This window comes from Schistocerca gregaria, chromosome 4, assembly GCF_023897955.1.
Source record: "Schistocerca gregaria isolate iqSchGreg1 chromosome 4, iqSchGreg1.2, whole genome shotgun sequence".
In the NCBI taxonomy this organism is placed as follows: Eukaryota; Metazoa; Arthropoda; class Insecta; order Orthoptera; family Acrididae; genus Schistocerca; species Schistocerca gregaria.
Genome location: NC_064923.1, coordinates 237,007,446 through 237,025,934, shown reverse-complemented (window position 1 = coordinate 237,025,934; position 18,489 = coordinate 237,007,446). Strand labels below are relative to the sequence as shown.

Here is an 18,489-nt window from a genome sequence, read left to right as displayed (position 1 = left end):
ATACTAACTACGCACCAGTCTCGATTTATTTTAGAAGCCAAGTGTTTTATGTAGTCGGATATCGTAAAGCGTCAGCTCGAGCGAACTGAAAGCAGCAATAAAATCTTTCTTATCGAAGTTTCAGCAAGTTTAATTCTAGGGTTCGTTTATTTTCTCTGCAGTTCTCTGTCAGCCTGTCCATAGTACGTTGAGATTCGTTCAAATTATTTTTTGAGAAGCACTACAATATCTGGACAAGACTGGCCGACATTTGCCGACTTCCATAACAGTGCTCCTTTGTTTAGATGACTTTTCATTATTCCAGTCATTATAATCGTTTTTAGTGGAGGTGCGTGGGTTGTGCGCGGGCGCGCGCTCCTCTCTCTCTCTCTCTCTGTGTGTGTGTGTGTGTGTGTGTGTGTGGGAGTGGGCGGGCCATTTGGCCCTACCATATTTGTTGTAAAAATCAGCGACCAAATGAGCAAAATAAATGTAATTTCTTGACCAATTTCTGATATCTAGAGATCCTCTTCAGAAGTTTAGAAATGTCGTATCCAAAATATTACTGTAGAGACAACTGTAGCTCCATACTATATGTATCGGCACTGATGGCGTTGGGAACCCCTGATCAAATTCAAAGAATTGTAATGGGTGACACGCCGCTTAGGTAAAAGCTTTAAAATGTCGAGACCCGGTCTCTCGTTTCTCAAAGGGCAACTGGAAGTCCGCGTTACTGTCTTTAAAGCTTTTCACATCATAGATTCGGCTCTACCGTTCTTCACTGCCGTCAGTACACACGAATGACCAATGATACATGTGCCTCTCCGGAAGGTGGAATACAAACTATTAACTGTTGGAGCACTAGAGCTGTTTTCTCATTTTCAAGTTTCATATTGGCCTAACCATTGAACAAGGATAGCTGTTTTGACTGAACTCGCATAGTAACACACAGTCGACACTGGAGACAGCTGAACATAACAAATTGGTCAAGTCCGAGTAAGACTCCCGCTTAGAAGTTTCCATACAAACTTGATTACGTATATAGATAAGAATAATAATTTGGTGTGGCTGAACAGCCTGGAGACATTTCTGTTCGACTCCACATCGGCGACTTAAGTGTTCTAAACCTACACTAGTTATCCAAATGGGGAAATGGGACTTACAGTTTAAGGCTGAATCTGAATGTGTTATTTCTGGTGTTTCCTTACATCACTGAGAGGTGATGGATTGATTAAACATAGGACTGAAAAATCCGTTTTCCTTGTATGCACATTACTTATAGATCACCAGACCCAACATATATTCACATAGTTCATCTGTAGTTTTTGATGAGTAACTTTTCGAGTGTCAAAATACATGACATATATGGCGATACATTTCAGCTGCATTGATTTATTAGTAAAGCTTCAATTATTTATGAAGCTGAAGGATCGTGGAGATTAGTATTTGGCAAAGATATCTTAGCAGACGGACTAACAGATAGTTGGATAAAAATGACAAAAACATTTTTCTTCATGTAATATAATTACAAGTTGACGATAATTGGATTTTTTCCGGTACTGTAAAATTGGCTCCATGCAAAATTTCATGCTTATATATCAATGAGAAGTACCTTATAGATTTTGTTGAGTGAGTTAGTGACTATAAAAACACGTATCATAAATAGCCATACTGTTTGACTGTACTGACATGGAAGCTTCAACTTTTTACACCATCAAGAGACTATATACCGTAATATTTGACCTAAATTTCAACTTCATACAACTACCGTCCTGAGAGAAAGAGTTCTTAACAGTTGGACAGAGAGACAGACAAACAGACAACAAAAGGAACCTATAAGGTTTCCGGTGTTTGCTGACTGAGTTACGGAACACAAAGATATTATCAAAGAAAAGCAATTATTTACAATAATCACAACAGCATTTCAGAATGCATTTAAAGGTTACGACCTAATAGTGATAATCATCGTACTGTGTAAACACAAAAGCTGCAAGTGGTGACATAAGGTTCCTGTGGTTCTGTTAGCATAATTATTTATATGTCGTTTTCTTGTGTCATAGGAAAATCAGGGATGACCTGTTGAAGAGGATTTTAGTGAATTTATTACAATGTGTCTTCCTGACATAGACCCGAAACATCCTACGGGTGTTAGGAAAACGTACATCAGGGTGGCTACAAGTTAATTAGAACCTCACTATCCGTGACTTGGAGCCCAAAGTCTGAACCATTGCACCCTCTCTCTAGGTGCTAGCGATATAGGTGACGTTGTGAGGGTATGTGGAATGCGGTGCGAAGTCACCGTTTTAGGAATGAAAATTACCGTACACGTGTCTTACATTTTGTAAAATTTCTAGGAGACGTCACAGTATGTCTGGCAAGTCATTAATAATGTATGCTGTTGAACACCAAATGCTGGAATGAGTTAAAATCGCAATGAAAAATCATAAATGACAGTTGTGTTGTATGATCCCCAAAATCCGAAATAATTATCTCAAATTCATCAACACTACTGAAAACGCCAGATGGTAAATGTTAAAGGGCAATTTTAAACATATGGACAAGGTAATTACTCATAGGAAACTCAAGTAACTCTCATGAAGAAGAAACAAATTGCCTCCAAATCCGCTGTGAAGAAAATTAAAATGGCTGACATAGATAATTGTTTTAATTTTTATTTTAAATCATCAATAGTCATAGATCCAGATAATAGTCCCATGTGGATGACTTAAGATTAAAGATGTTATATTATGTGTGAATTAAGAGTGAATTAGAGCAATAAATACTGGACACTGACACTTCTGTTCCAGATGATCGACATGAAGCCGAATGTTGTCTACCCAAATGGCTATAGGGGTCCTGAGGAGCCAACGGTATTCATCTGTTCAGATCCCTACAGCAAAGAAGAACTGTACAACCCCGTCTACCAAGAGCTGTCGCCAGGTATATTTAAGCACCTGAAGCCACTGCTTGCTGGAGCGAGAGTGTAACTGATGAATACCTCATTATGACCATTCAACTTTTACAACCACGCATGCATTGCTATGGTCTTTCAGTCAGTTTATGCTTTGTGAAGCTCTTGCAGATTTTTCTATTTAAATGTTACCTATACTTCCTCACTTTGTTATAGGTATTCAGTGTTGTAATTTTTCCTTCCTCTTAGAATGAGTTTGAAAGACCAACACCAGAACCGTAATGTTGTTAATATTGGCCGCGATCTTTCTCAGTTGCTCTTCAGTTACGTTTGTCTAGTGGATAAGGACAAATAATGTCTGCCGTTTGCAACTAATTGTTGGAAAAGAAGAAAATACTGGTTCCTACCTAATGGTATAATGTGAACTGTATCTGCCATAATTGTGACATAACGGAAATATCTTTTAGCCATGGATCATATCTGCAGTGGTAGTAACAGTGGTCATTCGTACCCATCAAATGTCGTTCGTTACTTCAGTAGAAGAAGTTATTCTATACAGTGTTTCAGTGACTCAGCTACACAATCACGAGTCCGGTGTCAACATGGATGATCTGGCATTCAACCACCGATAGTAGGAGACCAGATGGAGTACCCAGAACTAAAAACATCAGTGTGTATTGAGACTAACAGAGCCCATGCAGAAGACCGTTAAACACCATTAAAGAGAAGATATCTACTGCCACCCTTCAAACACATTCACTGGATATAATTAATAAACTTGACGAGGCTAAACGAAAAATCTGATTCAGATCTCTCGAAATGTAGATTTTGTGTCACTTCTCCTATATATCTTCATCAGGAGACTGCCACAAAATTATAGCAAACACTAAGAATAACTAGTATCTAAAAAACTCTAAGCCACAAGTTATTTGCATTTCAATTAAGTTCTTACCGTGTTTTCTCTATTTGTCTCAAATTTATCTGTCGCGCTTGGAATAGTAAATCAGTGACAAAACATGTGTGATTGAGCTCGCTATTTGCAACGTTTACTCATCACGGCTTTTGTTTTTTTTTCTCTTCATAATTGCTAGTTGCAACGATAATGAATATGATTAAATTTTGTTATGGATCTTCCGCTGATTATTCAAATCGATTTTAGGCTACCGACACCCATTAAAGCATTTAACATGTAAATTTGGTTGCTTCCTCATATTTATAAAGGAGCAACTTCAAATAATAACCTATTATTAGGTTATGCACCACCGATTTTGTCCTTTTCTTTGAGAATTACCATATGTCCGTATTTCTGTCAGCTGTCTCATTCCATCGCAAGGACTCACTGAATTAGCAAATTTATTTAATTTCTGTAAATATTTTCAGTACTTCGATGTGTAAAGCATTTACTTAGCATTCGTTTGTCTATTTCGAACCCAAGATGGGAATGCAGTCTTCCTTCCCTATTGTTCAATCTGTACGTCGAAGAAGCAATGGTGGCAATAAAAGATTAGTTCGAAAGTTGGATTAAAATTGAAGATGAAGGAATAATAACGATAAATTTCACCCTATGACGTTACTGTCTTTAGTGAAAGGACCGTTGAGTGGATTGGGCAGTCTATTCAGTCTATACAGCCAAAGACTAAACCGCAGATAAACGAATGCAGAGACGGAACTAACGATTAACTAAAGTAAAACTGTAGGCTACGAAGTAGATGGAGTTAAGGATTCTGCCATCTTGAAAGCAAAAAGCACTTGGCGGACGAAGCAAACATCAGACGAGTATAGTCAAAGACGGCTGTATCCGCCACAAGAAGTCCACTAGATCAAACATGAGCTTTAATTTGAGGAACAAATGGCCGAGAATGTACATTTCGAGTGCAGATCAGTATGGAAGTGTTTCATTGACAATTGGGAACCGGAAAGGAAAAGAATCGAAGCATTTGAGATGCTGTGATATAGAAGGGTGTTGAAAGATGTTCATCAAGTAATTGAGGTCATGGTCCAGCATGTCGCCAACGTCAGAAACGGTGAATATTAGTTTGACATCAGAATGGTGCAAGGTTTTCTTCCTCCCAAGACAAGTAACTTTATCTTATCCTAAATCATATGCCACAAAGCCAAAATTAACATGGTAAACTTTAATTGCAACTAACATACAGTACTGCGGAGGTGATTGAAATGGAAGTACCCGGTTCTGCAAATGGCAAACAGAGTTTTCTTTAGCACAGTAACGAAGAGAAAGGTTATACACTGAAGAGCAAAGAAACTGGCACATCCGCCTATTGTCGTGTATGGCCCCCGCGAGCACGCAGAACTGCCGCAACACGACGTGGCATCGTCTCGACTAATGTCTGGAGTAGTGCTGGAGGAACTGAAACCATGAATCCTGCACGGCTGTTCATAAATCCGTAAGAGTACGAGGCGGTGGAGGTCTCTTCTGACCAGCACGTTGCAAGCGATCCCAGATACGCTCAATAATGTTCATGTCTGGGAAGTTTGGTGGCCAGTGGAAGTTTATAAACTAAGAAGAGTGTTCCTGGAGTCAGTCTGTAGCAATTATGGGGTGTCGCGTTGTCCTGCTGGAATTTCCCAAGTCCTTCGGAATCCACAATAGACATGAATGGATGAAGGTGATCAGGCAGGATGCTTACGTACGTGCCACCTGTCAGTGTCAAATTTAGACGGATCAAGGGTCCCGTATCACTTCAACTCTACACGCTCGAGACCATTACAGAGGCGCCACCAGCTTGAACAGTCCCCTACTGACATGCAGAATCCACGGATTCATGAGATTGTCTGCATACCCGTACACGATAATTAGAAAGGAAGCTCGTACGGCCAAGCAATATGTTTCCAGTCATCAACAGTCCAATGCCGGTGTTGACGGGCGCAGGCGAGGCGTAAACCTTGTGTCGTACAGTCATCAAGCGTACACTAGTGAGCCTTCATCTCCGAAAGCCCATATCGATGATGTTTCGTAGAATAGTTCGCACGCTGACCCTTCTTGATGGCCTAGCTCTGAAATGGGTAGCAATTTGCAGAAGGGTTGTACTTCTGTCACGTTCAACGATTATCTTTACGTCGAGCAAACGCATAGTTGTGACGACCACGGCGGACAGAGCCATCACACCGACGTCATCTCAGACGCCGTCGCAATCTGTTCCACCGCGAGACCGTGGCGCGGGGCGCGGACAGCGGAGGGTGCGCGCCGCGGGCGGAGGGTATTTAAATCGGCCGCCGCCGCGACCGAACCCAGTTCCCCCTGAGCAGCCATAGCGTACGGATCTCCGTGCCGGCACGTTCACAGGAGCTCAGTCCGTCAGTTCACCTGATGATGGCGACATGTTTGATCGCCGAAATATTGTGCCCGTTGGACACTCTAGACCGGCAGTACACCCGTGGATATTTTGATTATCTTTACGTCGTTGTTGGTCCCCTCCTTGCAGGATCTTTTTCCGCCCGCAGCGATGTCGGAGATTTGATGTTTTACCGGATTCCTGATATTCACGGTACACTTGTTGAATGGGCGTGCAGGAAAATAGCCACCTCATGACTACCTCGGAGGTGCTGTGTCCTGTCGCTCGTGCGCCGACTGTAACACCACGTTCAAATTCACTCACAACTTGATAACATGCCATTGTAGCAGCAGTAACCGATCTAATGATGGCGCCAGACACTTGTTGTGTTTTATAGCTTTTTTTGTCGACCGCAGAACCATATTGCTCCTGTTAACGTGTCTCTGTATTTGAGTACTCACGCCTATACCAGTTCCATTGGCGCTTCAGTGTAACAGCGTGCAGTTTATTGACGCTAGACTGTGTTTAATTTTCTAAGTTAAAATGTAATCTTACCTGTATGGTTAAGCCATGGTGTGCTTAAAACCAGATGTAACGATCGGCATTCCCTTCCTTCTATACGCTCAGAAAAGGATCCACACCCTTCTACTCTCTCATGGTTATGCATAAAATAAACAGTGCACGTTTTCATTGCGCTCCAGAGCACGAAACAGTAGCAGTTCAGACACAGCTCTTCTTCGACGAGGAAATCCTACAAAGGAGACTATAGTAGCTGTCCGAACTTGCCCCATAGGCCCTCATAAGCTCGGCTCGATACACGTGGGAGTATTTGCTTAATGGACAATACAGTTTCAATAGAATTTATGCATAATTAACGTTATATTTATATATGTTTTTGTTGGTAATGTGGCTCATGTATTGTGCATCATCAGTCTCTTTTCCATTTAACAAAATGGAGGTTCTGATGAGTTCGTGTACTCGTAATGTGCCAGTAGCACTAGAGTGGGATGGCCGACACAGCACCCAGAGTTAATACCAGGGGGCTGTGCCCGAACGAAGCCCTGGCGTTACTTTTGTGCGTCTGATCACAGAGCTCCAATTAATTACTTGGAGCAAAAAACCGATGGCAGCAATTACGCGTTTATTAAGAGAGCAGTGATTAATTGGTACTACCTACACGTCAGTCTGGCTCAGCCGTCCATTTCTCCTCTGTGGGAACAGAGGATGTTCTAGAAATAAACATCTGAGATAGACGTGCTGCGCGTAGGCACTTAGCATGTTTTTCTGGAACGTAACATGATTGTAAATTGCTAAGTACTATAAACAGTATAAACAATTAAAATACTTTAGATGTTTTCCAATTTTCATCGCTCTTGAGCGAAACCTGCGTAATATAAGAATTTTGTTCAATTTAACTTGGCAATCCTGAACCGTCACTTCCTCTCTCATTGTCACAACACTATACTGTAGTCTTCGGATTTAGGGACTCGTAGCACGCTAGGGTTAACGCATTAACGCTTGAAATTCTTTTGGGTGATTCGTTGTTTGATTTACATATTAACGATAATGATTGTATGCTTACATGTAATTACGAGTATATATTGATGTTGAGGATTTAATTAAATGAGTTACTTTGTCCTTGGGAACTACTGTGTGAGATGCAGCAGTTCCACGGAATGAGAACTAGCTGGGATCACATATTTCAAGCATGTAATTTTATATTATTTGGGCAGTTTATCGACTATGGACCACGACAACTTTAATTTAGTTTCTGGTGCCTGTTAATTTTCCTTTGACCCACCTACCTTTCATCAATTCGCCCTGTCTAGCATGACGTTTACTTGCTTAGCTCTCACCAGATGACCGTTCCCTACCTTCTAAAGTCCAAAAAGTGACAACGACTTTCCTGAAGGACTCTTGGTCCTACTCGTCTTTTAGATTTAACGCGACAGTGCTCTATCACGAAAGCGGTTCTGAATCGAAGACGCATCCAGTGTTTTACATAATCTCAGAAGTGTACTCTGTGTCTAGATGTTGTACGGGGACAGATTAGTAACTTTAATTTCAAATTACACATTCTGTTGGCATAATATGAGGAAAAAATATTGTGCATGGTATATCTACACTTACGTTCTACTTTAGCAAACATTATTAGCAACAGCCTGATATTTGATTCTGCTCCGCGAACCCGTAGTGGTATTGGAACGCTATTGTTGTGCCACTAAAATAACAGTCATAAAAATTATCTCTGAAACGAGTGATTTTGTTGCAAGACAAGTGAGTTACCTTTTTTTGTTCGTAAGTTAAAAGCAGCCTGTTTTACGTTTAATTATCTGAAAATGGTTCAATTCTTCCGAAATCGGTCGTAACAGTGAATGAAACTTGATCTGGACTGCTTGTTGCTATATGAAGAAAGTATTTATGTAATTTTCTCGACGAAGTTAAAAAAAGGGGAAATTTCTAATGAGAGAAGGAAGATGTTAAACAGAATTTAAGAATTACGATCACATGAAATTATTAACACGATAGAATGTTCAGAATTAAAGAAAACTATTTGGAAATGTCTCCGAGCAGATATGAATAGTTTCAAAAACATTGGGTACGAGAACCAATCGAAACCTACAATATTCTAGTGAAACCAAAAATGAAATTTACGTTTGTTGAATATTACTTTTCTTTAGTTAAGATGGCATTTACTAATAACAAAACGATTAGTACACAAGGAACTTGAAATATATCTACATAAAATGACTGCGAAGAGATATATTTCCCTGAACTCTAACATCATTAAAGTCCATAAGAAGGGAGACAGAGGCCTTTTTTTTATTTTTTGTCTATCAGCCTCCTCTTCATGACATATAAAATTTTAACTTACAGTATCACCAAAAATACACAAAAAAATCGATTTTAATCATGAAAGGAGCTAGCTGGCTTCAGAAGTTAGTATAGTCCGGTGGCCCACTTATAAATTACGAATGAACTTTCAGAATTACAAAATGTGAAAGAACTACCATTTCACCTTGTATTCATAGATTAGGAGTGTGCTATCAATTTGATTTCAGCTGAGCCTCTACTAACAACCACTGGGAAAATAAAGTATTAATCCCATCTCTGCCAGTGTACTGAAGAATATGAAGTAGATGATGTAACTCCACTTTGCCTTCAGGATGATGTTAACCAAATTAGTGATTGAAACAGGCGTGAAACAAGGAGATTCCATAGCAGCAAGAGCATTCTCAACAGTCTTCGAGGAACTGCTCAGACCTCTAAGCTTGAAGAAAAAACAAAGACGACACATGCTAATTTTGTACACCTCAATCATAGTTATGGTGATGATATTGTACTGTTTGCCACTAGGATAAAGTTAAGAAACAAATGGAGGAATTGAATAAAGCAAGCTAAGCGCATATATATGTACAGTAAACACACTGGAAAAAAGAATGGGATGTAATATTGAAATTCCTGTCACGCGCGCGCGAGTGTGTGTGTATGGATGTCATCAGTTTTCTGATTGGTTTGATGTGGCCCTCAGGGAATTCCTTTCTGTGGTTCCATACTCTTTATCTCAGTGTAGCATTTCGCTGGCTCTATTCAAAAATGGTTCAAATGGCTCTGAGCACTATGGGACTCAACTGCTGTGATCATCAGTCCCCTAGAACTTAGAACTACTTAAACCTAACTAACCTAAGGACATCACACACATCCATGCCCGAGGCAAAATTCGAACCTGCGACCGTAGCAGCAGCGCGGCTCCGGACTGGAGCGCCTAGAACCGTACGGCCACCGCGGCCGGCGCTGGCTCTATTATTATTTGCTTTGTTTTATTTTTACTCGCGTAGCAACTAATATATGAAACAAAATATGTTACTACGAAAGAGCCCCGAAATACCTTTTTGTGATGCTGTGCTGTGACTTTCTTTGGATCATTAATTTTCAACAAAACAAAATATATTATGTTCTTATTCTTCTGGATCTGGCTTTCTATTAAAGGAACATTTTTTCGCTACTGTAACTCAGATATTCATCATCTCTTCCTTACTTTATAGTTATTGAAATGGTTAATGAAAATTACTTTGTTATCAATACTGATGTTACAGTACGCAATGATTGTTCAACATCAAAATTTTGCAGTGGATTTTTGTTAACAGTAAAACACCAATAAGTACCACGACTAACACGAGAACATGAGACTATTATCGGAGAAAAAGATGTTTTTACTATAAGGTTTGCCAGACCCAGAACTACGCACAGCATGATTTCTTTTATGTTATGGAGGTAAATTATCTTTTTGCACTGTTAATAATATATTATCAGCAGCCTGCGTCAACCTGTAAAACACATCATAAAATCTGCTGCTCTGCTCTGCAATTCCGAAAGTTGAAAGAAATAATTTTAGTTCACAATTACCTGCCCGCTTCTTTGCGGTATGATTGGTTTCATTTAATGCAGTTTGAATGCGCCGCGGCAGCGGCTCGTTCTTTCGTAGCGCAGCTCTGCACCACGAATAATATTTAAATAACTTGAAATTTCTTAAAGGGATGGGATAAAATACCAGGCAAGCTTATTACAAATCATAATGCAAGGTTTCACTAAGTAACTCTATTCAAAAGATTTAAACAAATCAATTAATTACACACTTTTCCAAGGTTATGTCTAATGGCGTCCCTCTCACAATCTTGACAAAAGAATGCTACGCTAGCGTACAATATAACGTCACAGGCTATCCTACTCACGTAACTCCAACAAGACGACAGAGAAATTAATGTTCTTTTTTTACTATTTATACTAGTCACCTATTCTCATCTTTGTTTGATATTTAATAAGTATGGCCTGTGGCGGTTTCAGTACTCGCCGACACAGATGTTATCTATATAAAATAAAAAGTTCATAGTTCTATACAAGAACAAAACAAGACACACAATGTTTTCTCTTTATTACATAATATGTCTTTTGCTAACAGACGTTACAAGCAGTTGCTCTCTATGTCCACAATTACATGTTGGATATATTCCAACCTCTTTCTTCCCCTACAGTTTTACCCCTATTACAAGGGTTACCAAACTTTTCCTCTGAAGGAACACTTTGAGATTCATGGTACTTTAATGGAGCGACTTTACTTTGATGGTTAAGAGAATTTTTAAAAAACGAGAAAAACGTGTTCTATTCATCGATTACTTCAATTTCAAATCATAACTACAACACAGGAGTCATAATAAAATTAGAACAAATACAATTTTCCGGTATTCCAACAGTCCGTGTTTCGCTTTCATACAATGATACGCTCGAGACACACATTCTCAGAAACTTTTTCATCAAATGAGGATCAATATTTGATGCCAGAGACTTCTTCTGACCGGAAAAGCTCCCTCTCCTCCTCCTACTCCTCATCTTATGTCCTCCTTGCTTCTTCTGTCAAATATTATTTCGCAACCATTGTAGCAGAATTCCTTCTCCCCGTGTATTTTGTGGTCTCTAATTTCCTTGCTCACGATACTAATTTCTCCTGCTTCACATTACTTTCGTCTCTCTTCAGTTTACCTTTACTTCAATTCTGTGCTCGGTAAAGTGTTCATTCCATTCTGTAGGACCTGTAGTTTCTCCTCGCTTTCACTGCAGAAAGCTGTGTGAGCAATAAATTTTGCCGTTGAAATTCTTTCACCTGTAATTTATAATTACTACTCCTTCTACTTTAAGTGCTAATTTATGAAATAAAACAGGACATTAATCAGCTACTAACTTTGTACTATCCCGTTACAGTATACTGCTAATTCGATGACAGGTGATCTTTACTATAGTTCTTACATACAGAAAACGCTGCCATCAGTTCTTTATTTTTGTCTTTACGTCTGTTCAAATAATAACTAGCTCCACTGGTAAACAAATTCACAGTTTCCAGAATGAGATTTTCACTGTGCAGCGGAGTGTGCGATGATATGAAACTTCCTGGCTGATTAAAACTATGTGCCCGACCGAGACTCGAACTCGGGACCTTTGCCTTTCGCGGGCAAGTGCTCTACCATCTGAGGGTAGGAGACGAGATACTGGCAGAAGTAAAGCTGTGAGGACCAGGCGTGAGTCGTGCTTCGGTAGCTCACATGGTAGAGCACTAGCCCGCGAAAGGCAAATGTCCCGAGTTCGAGTCTCGGTCGGGCACACAGTTTTAATCTGCCAGGAAGTTTCAAATTCACAGTTCCTTTTCAGTGTCTCATGGCTACCCATGCTAATAAGACCGGTATACAAACACACACTCACACATTCATCAAAATGGGTCAAATGGCTCTGAGCACCATGGGACGTATCATCTGAGGTCATCAGTCCCCTAGAACTTAGAACTACTTGAACCTAACTAACCTAAGGACAGTACCCACATCCATTCCCGAGGCAGGAAGCGAACCTGCGACCGTAGCGGTCGCGCGGTTCCAGACTGAAGAGCTGAGAACGGCTCGGCCACACCGGCCGGCACACTTTCATCCTACACAGCGTAGCACAAATACGAAATGACGAAGACCACTAATATTTTTCACGTTGGTAAACGGTGTAGTTAGTCTCGAGTACTGGACAGTGTAATTACTTAAAAATTAAACAGAGCCACAAAACGTCATTGTTATTGTGCAGATTCCCTAATACGACATTACACATTTTTAATCTGTTATGAATATTTTGAAGCTTTACATAAAAACTTGAGCACTGTTAACTGTATTTGCACTGAAACTATACGTCAAGTAACTCTGAGAAAATTACTGTGGCTAAGTACACAGACTTCATGTACTGATCATTATTCTTGCAGTTACTGAAATGTCAGTTTTATTTAACCTTTGTTATGTAGTTTGTTTTTTAAATAACTGTGTACATATTTCAACTGTATCTCTAGCGAATTTCGACCTATATTTTCATTTTCACACAGCTCCGTGTTTATGACGTCTTATCTCCATAACAATGTGTCGTCCAGTGATATAATTTTGTGACTACTGTCTGGAAAATGTGTTGCGAATACAGTTCCTAGTGAAGTAGTAAGAAATGAAAACGTCATACCTGAGGCGGCAGTTTTATTGCATAAACAGTGAACATATTGTAAACGAGAAACATTTTTCCTTTCCTTATTTTTGTGGGGGTTGTCAGTGAGAATAAGTTTCGTATAGGTTTGTTGCAAGTCAGCAAGTGCTCTCATTCTCAAATAGTGCATTAATGAAGTCTGAGTATACATACGTCGCGAGCTACACTTCTTTCTCTCCCCTACCCTCAGCCCTTTGATTAGTAGGTGTTTCTTACCCCAGCAGCGATACTTTCCAGACAGCAAGTGGTAAGTATATCATGTTTGATTGAAATCGGTTCAGTGATTTAGGAGGAGTTGTGAAACAAACTTACATATATACATTTTATAATGTCTATAGATTTCTCCTACTTTACTGATAATTTCAAGTATCTTGCAACATTTTATGTTGATAACGTATCTTGTGTTTTCTTAAGTGTTGTATCCATTATCCAGCCCAACGTCAGATTTGCCTCTCTGGTGCCTCCTGAAGCCTACCTGATCCTCACCTAAGAGATCTCCTGTTGTCTGTTATTGTGAATATTATCCGTGTCAACGAAGGTGCAAGAGCTGTGCGATAAGTCTCGCAAGTAGATGCCCTAGATATCTCTGGAATTGTGTGGACGATAATTTTTGAGTAGTTCTGATGGTATGTCTCCAGTCTCGTAGATTATGCACACTATCTTTAACAGTCATTTGGCTGACACTTAATCAGTTTTCGAAGCTCCAAAGAAATTTTGTTAGTGCATTCTCTCTTATTTGTTAGAAAAGCGTCCAAAGCTCTGCCTGTACTACTGGATCTTTGGTCCGTTATGTCTTCCAAATCAACTCCCATTTTTTTCTATCCAGTCAGATGATAGTTCCTGCTCCTCGTAAAGACCTTCACACTATTCTTTCCACCTATCCTCTATCTTCTATACTTGGAATTAATCCTAGAGTCTTTTGCTTTTCATTTCAGCTATGATTGTTCTTTGAAATCTTATGGGACTTAACTGCTAAAGTCATCAGTCCCTAAGCTTACACACTACTTACACCCTTGCCCGAGGGAGGACTCGATTTTCCGCCGGGGCCAGCCGCACAGTCTATAACTACAGCACCTTAGTCCACTCGGCTAATCCCTCGCGGCAGCTATGATTGTTTTGACATTTCAGTGCGTTGATTAGTCCTTGCGAGCATCATTTATTTTACGATTCCTTCTCATTTTTCGTCCAGCCAATTCGCCGTAGATCCCGAGAAGTAATGGATTATACTACCTCATTCTCTTATTTTCCTGATCATTTTTTTACCTCCACCTTTTGCCCGTCAAGTGAAGTATTTGTTATGTTACCCAAGATTTCTACCTAGTTACCGTACTTGCAGCTACGTTTCTCCAGCCATCCTGATTTAGGTTTTCCGTGATTTCCATAAATCACTCCAGGCAAATTCCGGGATGGTTCCCTCAAAGGGCACGGCCGACTTCCTTCCCTATCCTTCCCTAATCCGATGAGACCGATGACAACGCTGTCTGGTCTCCTTCCCCAACCAACCAACCTACGTTTCTCTGGCCAGCGTATGTGATTGGCCTTTTTACAGATGTCAGTTCCTCTTCAAGCGAACTGCCTGGTACGGCAATCATTATCGCAGTATCTTTGGCCTCTGGGAACTCCAAACGCATGTCTTTATTCCTCAGAGCTTCAGGGTCTACATATTCCGCATGGATTCTTCCTGAAGATTAGTTTAAATTCACTTAAATTCAACCTACCCATCAAAATTACTGAAGTATGGTCTGGGTCTACATCTTCTCTTGGATATGCCTTACAATCAAGTATCTGATTCTGAGATCGCTGCCCCACTGTACTGTAATCTGGTTGGAATCTTTTCGTGTCTTCAGGCCTTTTCTGGTATACTCTTTGTTCTTGTGATTTTTGAACAGATTGTACGTTATTACCAGCTGATATTTACTGCTGACCTCTGCTTTTCTCCTCTCATTCTTACTACCGAGCTCAAGTTCTCCCAAAACACTCTACTCAGTTCCTTCCCTTTTCACTGCGTTCGTTTCTCCCCTGATGATTAGGTTATCATCTAATTTTACGTACTCAACTGCCCGTTCAGTGTCATATACTGTCTCTGCCCCTGCCTCTTCTGCTTGTGATGTCGGCAGCTATACCTGAATTATTGTTGTTGGCGTCGATTTGCTGTGGGTTCCGACGACAACAATCTTGTTTCTGAATTGCTCACAGTAACTTTATCACGACTGTATCTTCTTATTCGTAACTGATACTACTCCTGTAATATCATCTTCTGCTCTTGCTGATATTACCGTATTTATCCTTATTTCCTTTCCATCTTACATCAGTGACTCTCACTGTATTTGTCTAGACTGGCCCCTGGAATTTCCCTATTCATATTTTCTACGTTCACAAGCACATTCGAAGTTCCAACTTCTCACGCTCCGACTTGTAGAGTGTTATTGTTTCATCGCTTTTGAGTTAACGCCGGGAAGCAAGACCTTTTAATCCAATTAACAGTTAAAATTTTACAGCTGCTCAGTGCCGGTGAATGTTTGGAGTTGCTGACACTGAGAGGATAAGAAAAGAAATAAATAACTCAAGGGAACTTGAGTGGAACTAGAAATTACGATTTTAATGAAAATGAATGGAAGTTGACTTGAAGTGTGATAAGGTGAATGGTTGGTACATGAACCAACGAAGTTCTTTAAATAAATTCAAAGAGTTAATAAGAGAGTGAGTTTACAGTCCTACTGGAGGTTAATAGGCGACGCAAGAAAACATGCGGGAGTATTTATTAATGCATATGGCTCCAGAAATGTAATGCATGAGTCAGGCGAGACCTTAATCAAGTTGTGGATGTTAAACGGATGATAATGGTAAATTATGGATTGGTAAATAACTGTTTGCATTTAGATAGCCCAAGTTCACTAATTCTGTCCTCCAGAACAGATGTAAACATAATATCGGTTACAAAAATAACTGTGAGTAAAGAAGATTTCAGAACCATTGCAATGTTTGTCATATAGTCTCTGTACGTACTTAACATTAGTATTAAAAATGCAGCAAACACAGTAGTGTCCCAAGAATTCGGCAAAAAAATCCAGTTGTGATGTTATGTTTCAGTGATATCGATATACCATTAAGGGTGCTCTGGTTTCAGTGTATCTACGAGAGGCTTATTTAATTTCTACTACCCGTCTGAAAAATAGTAAAACAGGAACATACAACATACGCCTATCTCCAACAGCAGCGAGGAGAATGTGGAACAAATGTCGTGCACGCCATCAGTATGTATATTTACTGAAATCAGAGATAAGTGTTCTTGAGAGAATCTTATTACTTCTAATAAACCTCTCAAATGAGTAGACCTCTTTACTTCAAAACTGGTGAAAATGTAGCACTCTGTCATCTGATACTCATAAAATATTTCCTCACATTTCCCAACTTATCTCACACGCCCCATTCTCCTTTCTGTATATCTGACTGAAAACAAGGAATTTTCCCTTTAAGAATCATTTTTTACTGATCTATTTAAACACTATACGTTACAGCACATGAGGTCGCTAGCGCTCGTACCGTAGTTTCAAGACGTTCGACTCGGAGGAACATGATTCAGATCTTGATGTTGTAAGAAATTTTATGCTTCAAAATTAGAAAGAACAACAAATTTGGAGGTGCAATTTCCTTGACGCGACATTCCGCGTCGTATGTGAGGATAAATTCCAGGTCTTTGCACTGCACCATGTGGAATAAGGACATAACACTGTTGAGGTCGGATACAGATGTCGATCAGCTGTGTACTTAGAGAGGAGCATCTCATATGCCAGAATCGTGTTTCATGTTCCTGGTTCTGTAAATTCCAATATCAAGATGACAAATACAAAACAGAAACCTTCACATACTTCTCACAGTCACCTAAAAACTCAACTCGAACACGCAACCCTACAAAATGACCATCGATAAATAGTTTTACGGCACACAGAAAACACAGTATCCCCGAAATCAGATAAGCTTTTGTTAGCAGTTTAATTCTTGTACAGTTTCGTACGTCCAACAAATTGTATAATGCTATTTTCAGAATAGTTTATATATAAGAAGTTAATCTTTAGTATACTGACACGTATCATCATCTTATATCATTTTTTCTGGAAGCAGTGTTTTTAATAACTCTCTTTAATTGTTGATATATCCTAACTGTACACAATATAGTTTCCTAATCCTACGATCCAAAACCATGCAACATTCAAGAGGACATTTGTTATCTTCATTGTGTCCTATCTCTCGGTATCTCCCAGGTGTCTCCCATCTGACCATCAGTTAACTAGTATTAGTGTGTCTTTGTCAACATTTTCAGCTTTATAAATTTCTGTTTATTTCTGTTTTCTTTCTCTTCCTTCACAACTGGTAATTTTCGCTATTCTTCCTCGCTGTTTCTCGGATGAGTTAATTTCTTCTCGTGATTTTCATCTGTTTAAATGCAGACATACTTTTCTGTTAGAGAGTTACTAAACCCATTAGTCAAGAACTTTACGTTCAGGAAAAACAACAGTATATTAATAGTCTAACATTACTATAATTCCATTATTATGATATTCAGCAGTTGTCTTACGTACATCGCAGTGCTACCTTTGTGATGATGTCTGGATAGATAAAAGAGAGAACGTTATAGGTGTTTCAATGCCTGGTGAGGTAAATGTATAAACAATCTTTTTCATTATAATTACTTGATCAGCATTTAATGATAGATATACATATATTGGCTGGTAAGCTGCCTGCCTTTAGAATGTAAAATAATTGAAAACATTAATAAACTGTAGATTTTATAAAAAAAATATCAGTTCAATTCAAGTCGAACAAGAAATTGATATTGATAAATGTGACAAGTGAAAACTGAGTCACTTATTGCTATGAAGTTGTCAGCTTTATATCTGCATCAGTAACAACCTTCATCTAGACCCTTTAATATGACAATTACCCTTGTATATAGCGCCTCCAAATTTATGACTGCTTTACAAATGTGTTAATGTGTTGAATGTTTGAAGACAAACACGTAAAAGCTTTACGGTTCAAGACGCAAAATATTAACTAGACTGTACAATGATGTACCTATGCACATATTTATAGTGGTACATGTGGAAACTGTCTGCAAAGTGGGTAGCGAATAAAGTTAGTAGTAAATAAATAATAAATTAAAACGTCATGCTTAGCTGAAGTTTTACGAAATGAACAACGAACATTTACACAGCATGAAACTGTGTTCTTTTCATTTCTTTGTGGGGCTAGAAG

At 39.3% G+C, this 18,489-nt stretch overlaps 1 protein-coding gene across 1 annotated transcript in view; it reads left to right on the top strand.

Moving 5' to 3' along the window:
- LOC126267285 (uncharacterized protein C6orf132 homolog) overlaps positions 1-18,489 on the top strand; it is a 285,985-nt gene that overhangs the window by 252,962 nt on the left and 14,534 nt on the right. Inside the window, exon 6 of the mRNA XM_049972356.1 lies at positions 2,787-2,919. Coding sequence (XP_049828313.1) covers positions 2,787-2,919 — 133 coding nt within the window. The remainder of the gene's footprint in view (positions 1-2,786; positions 2,920-18,489) is intronic.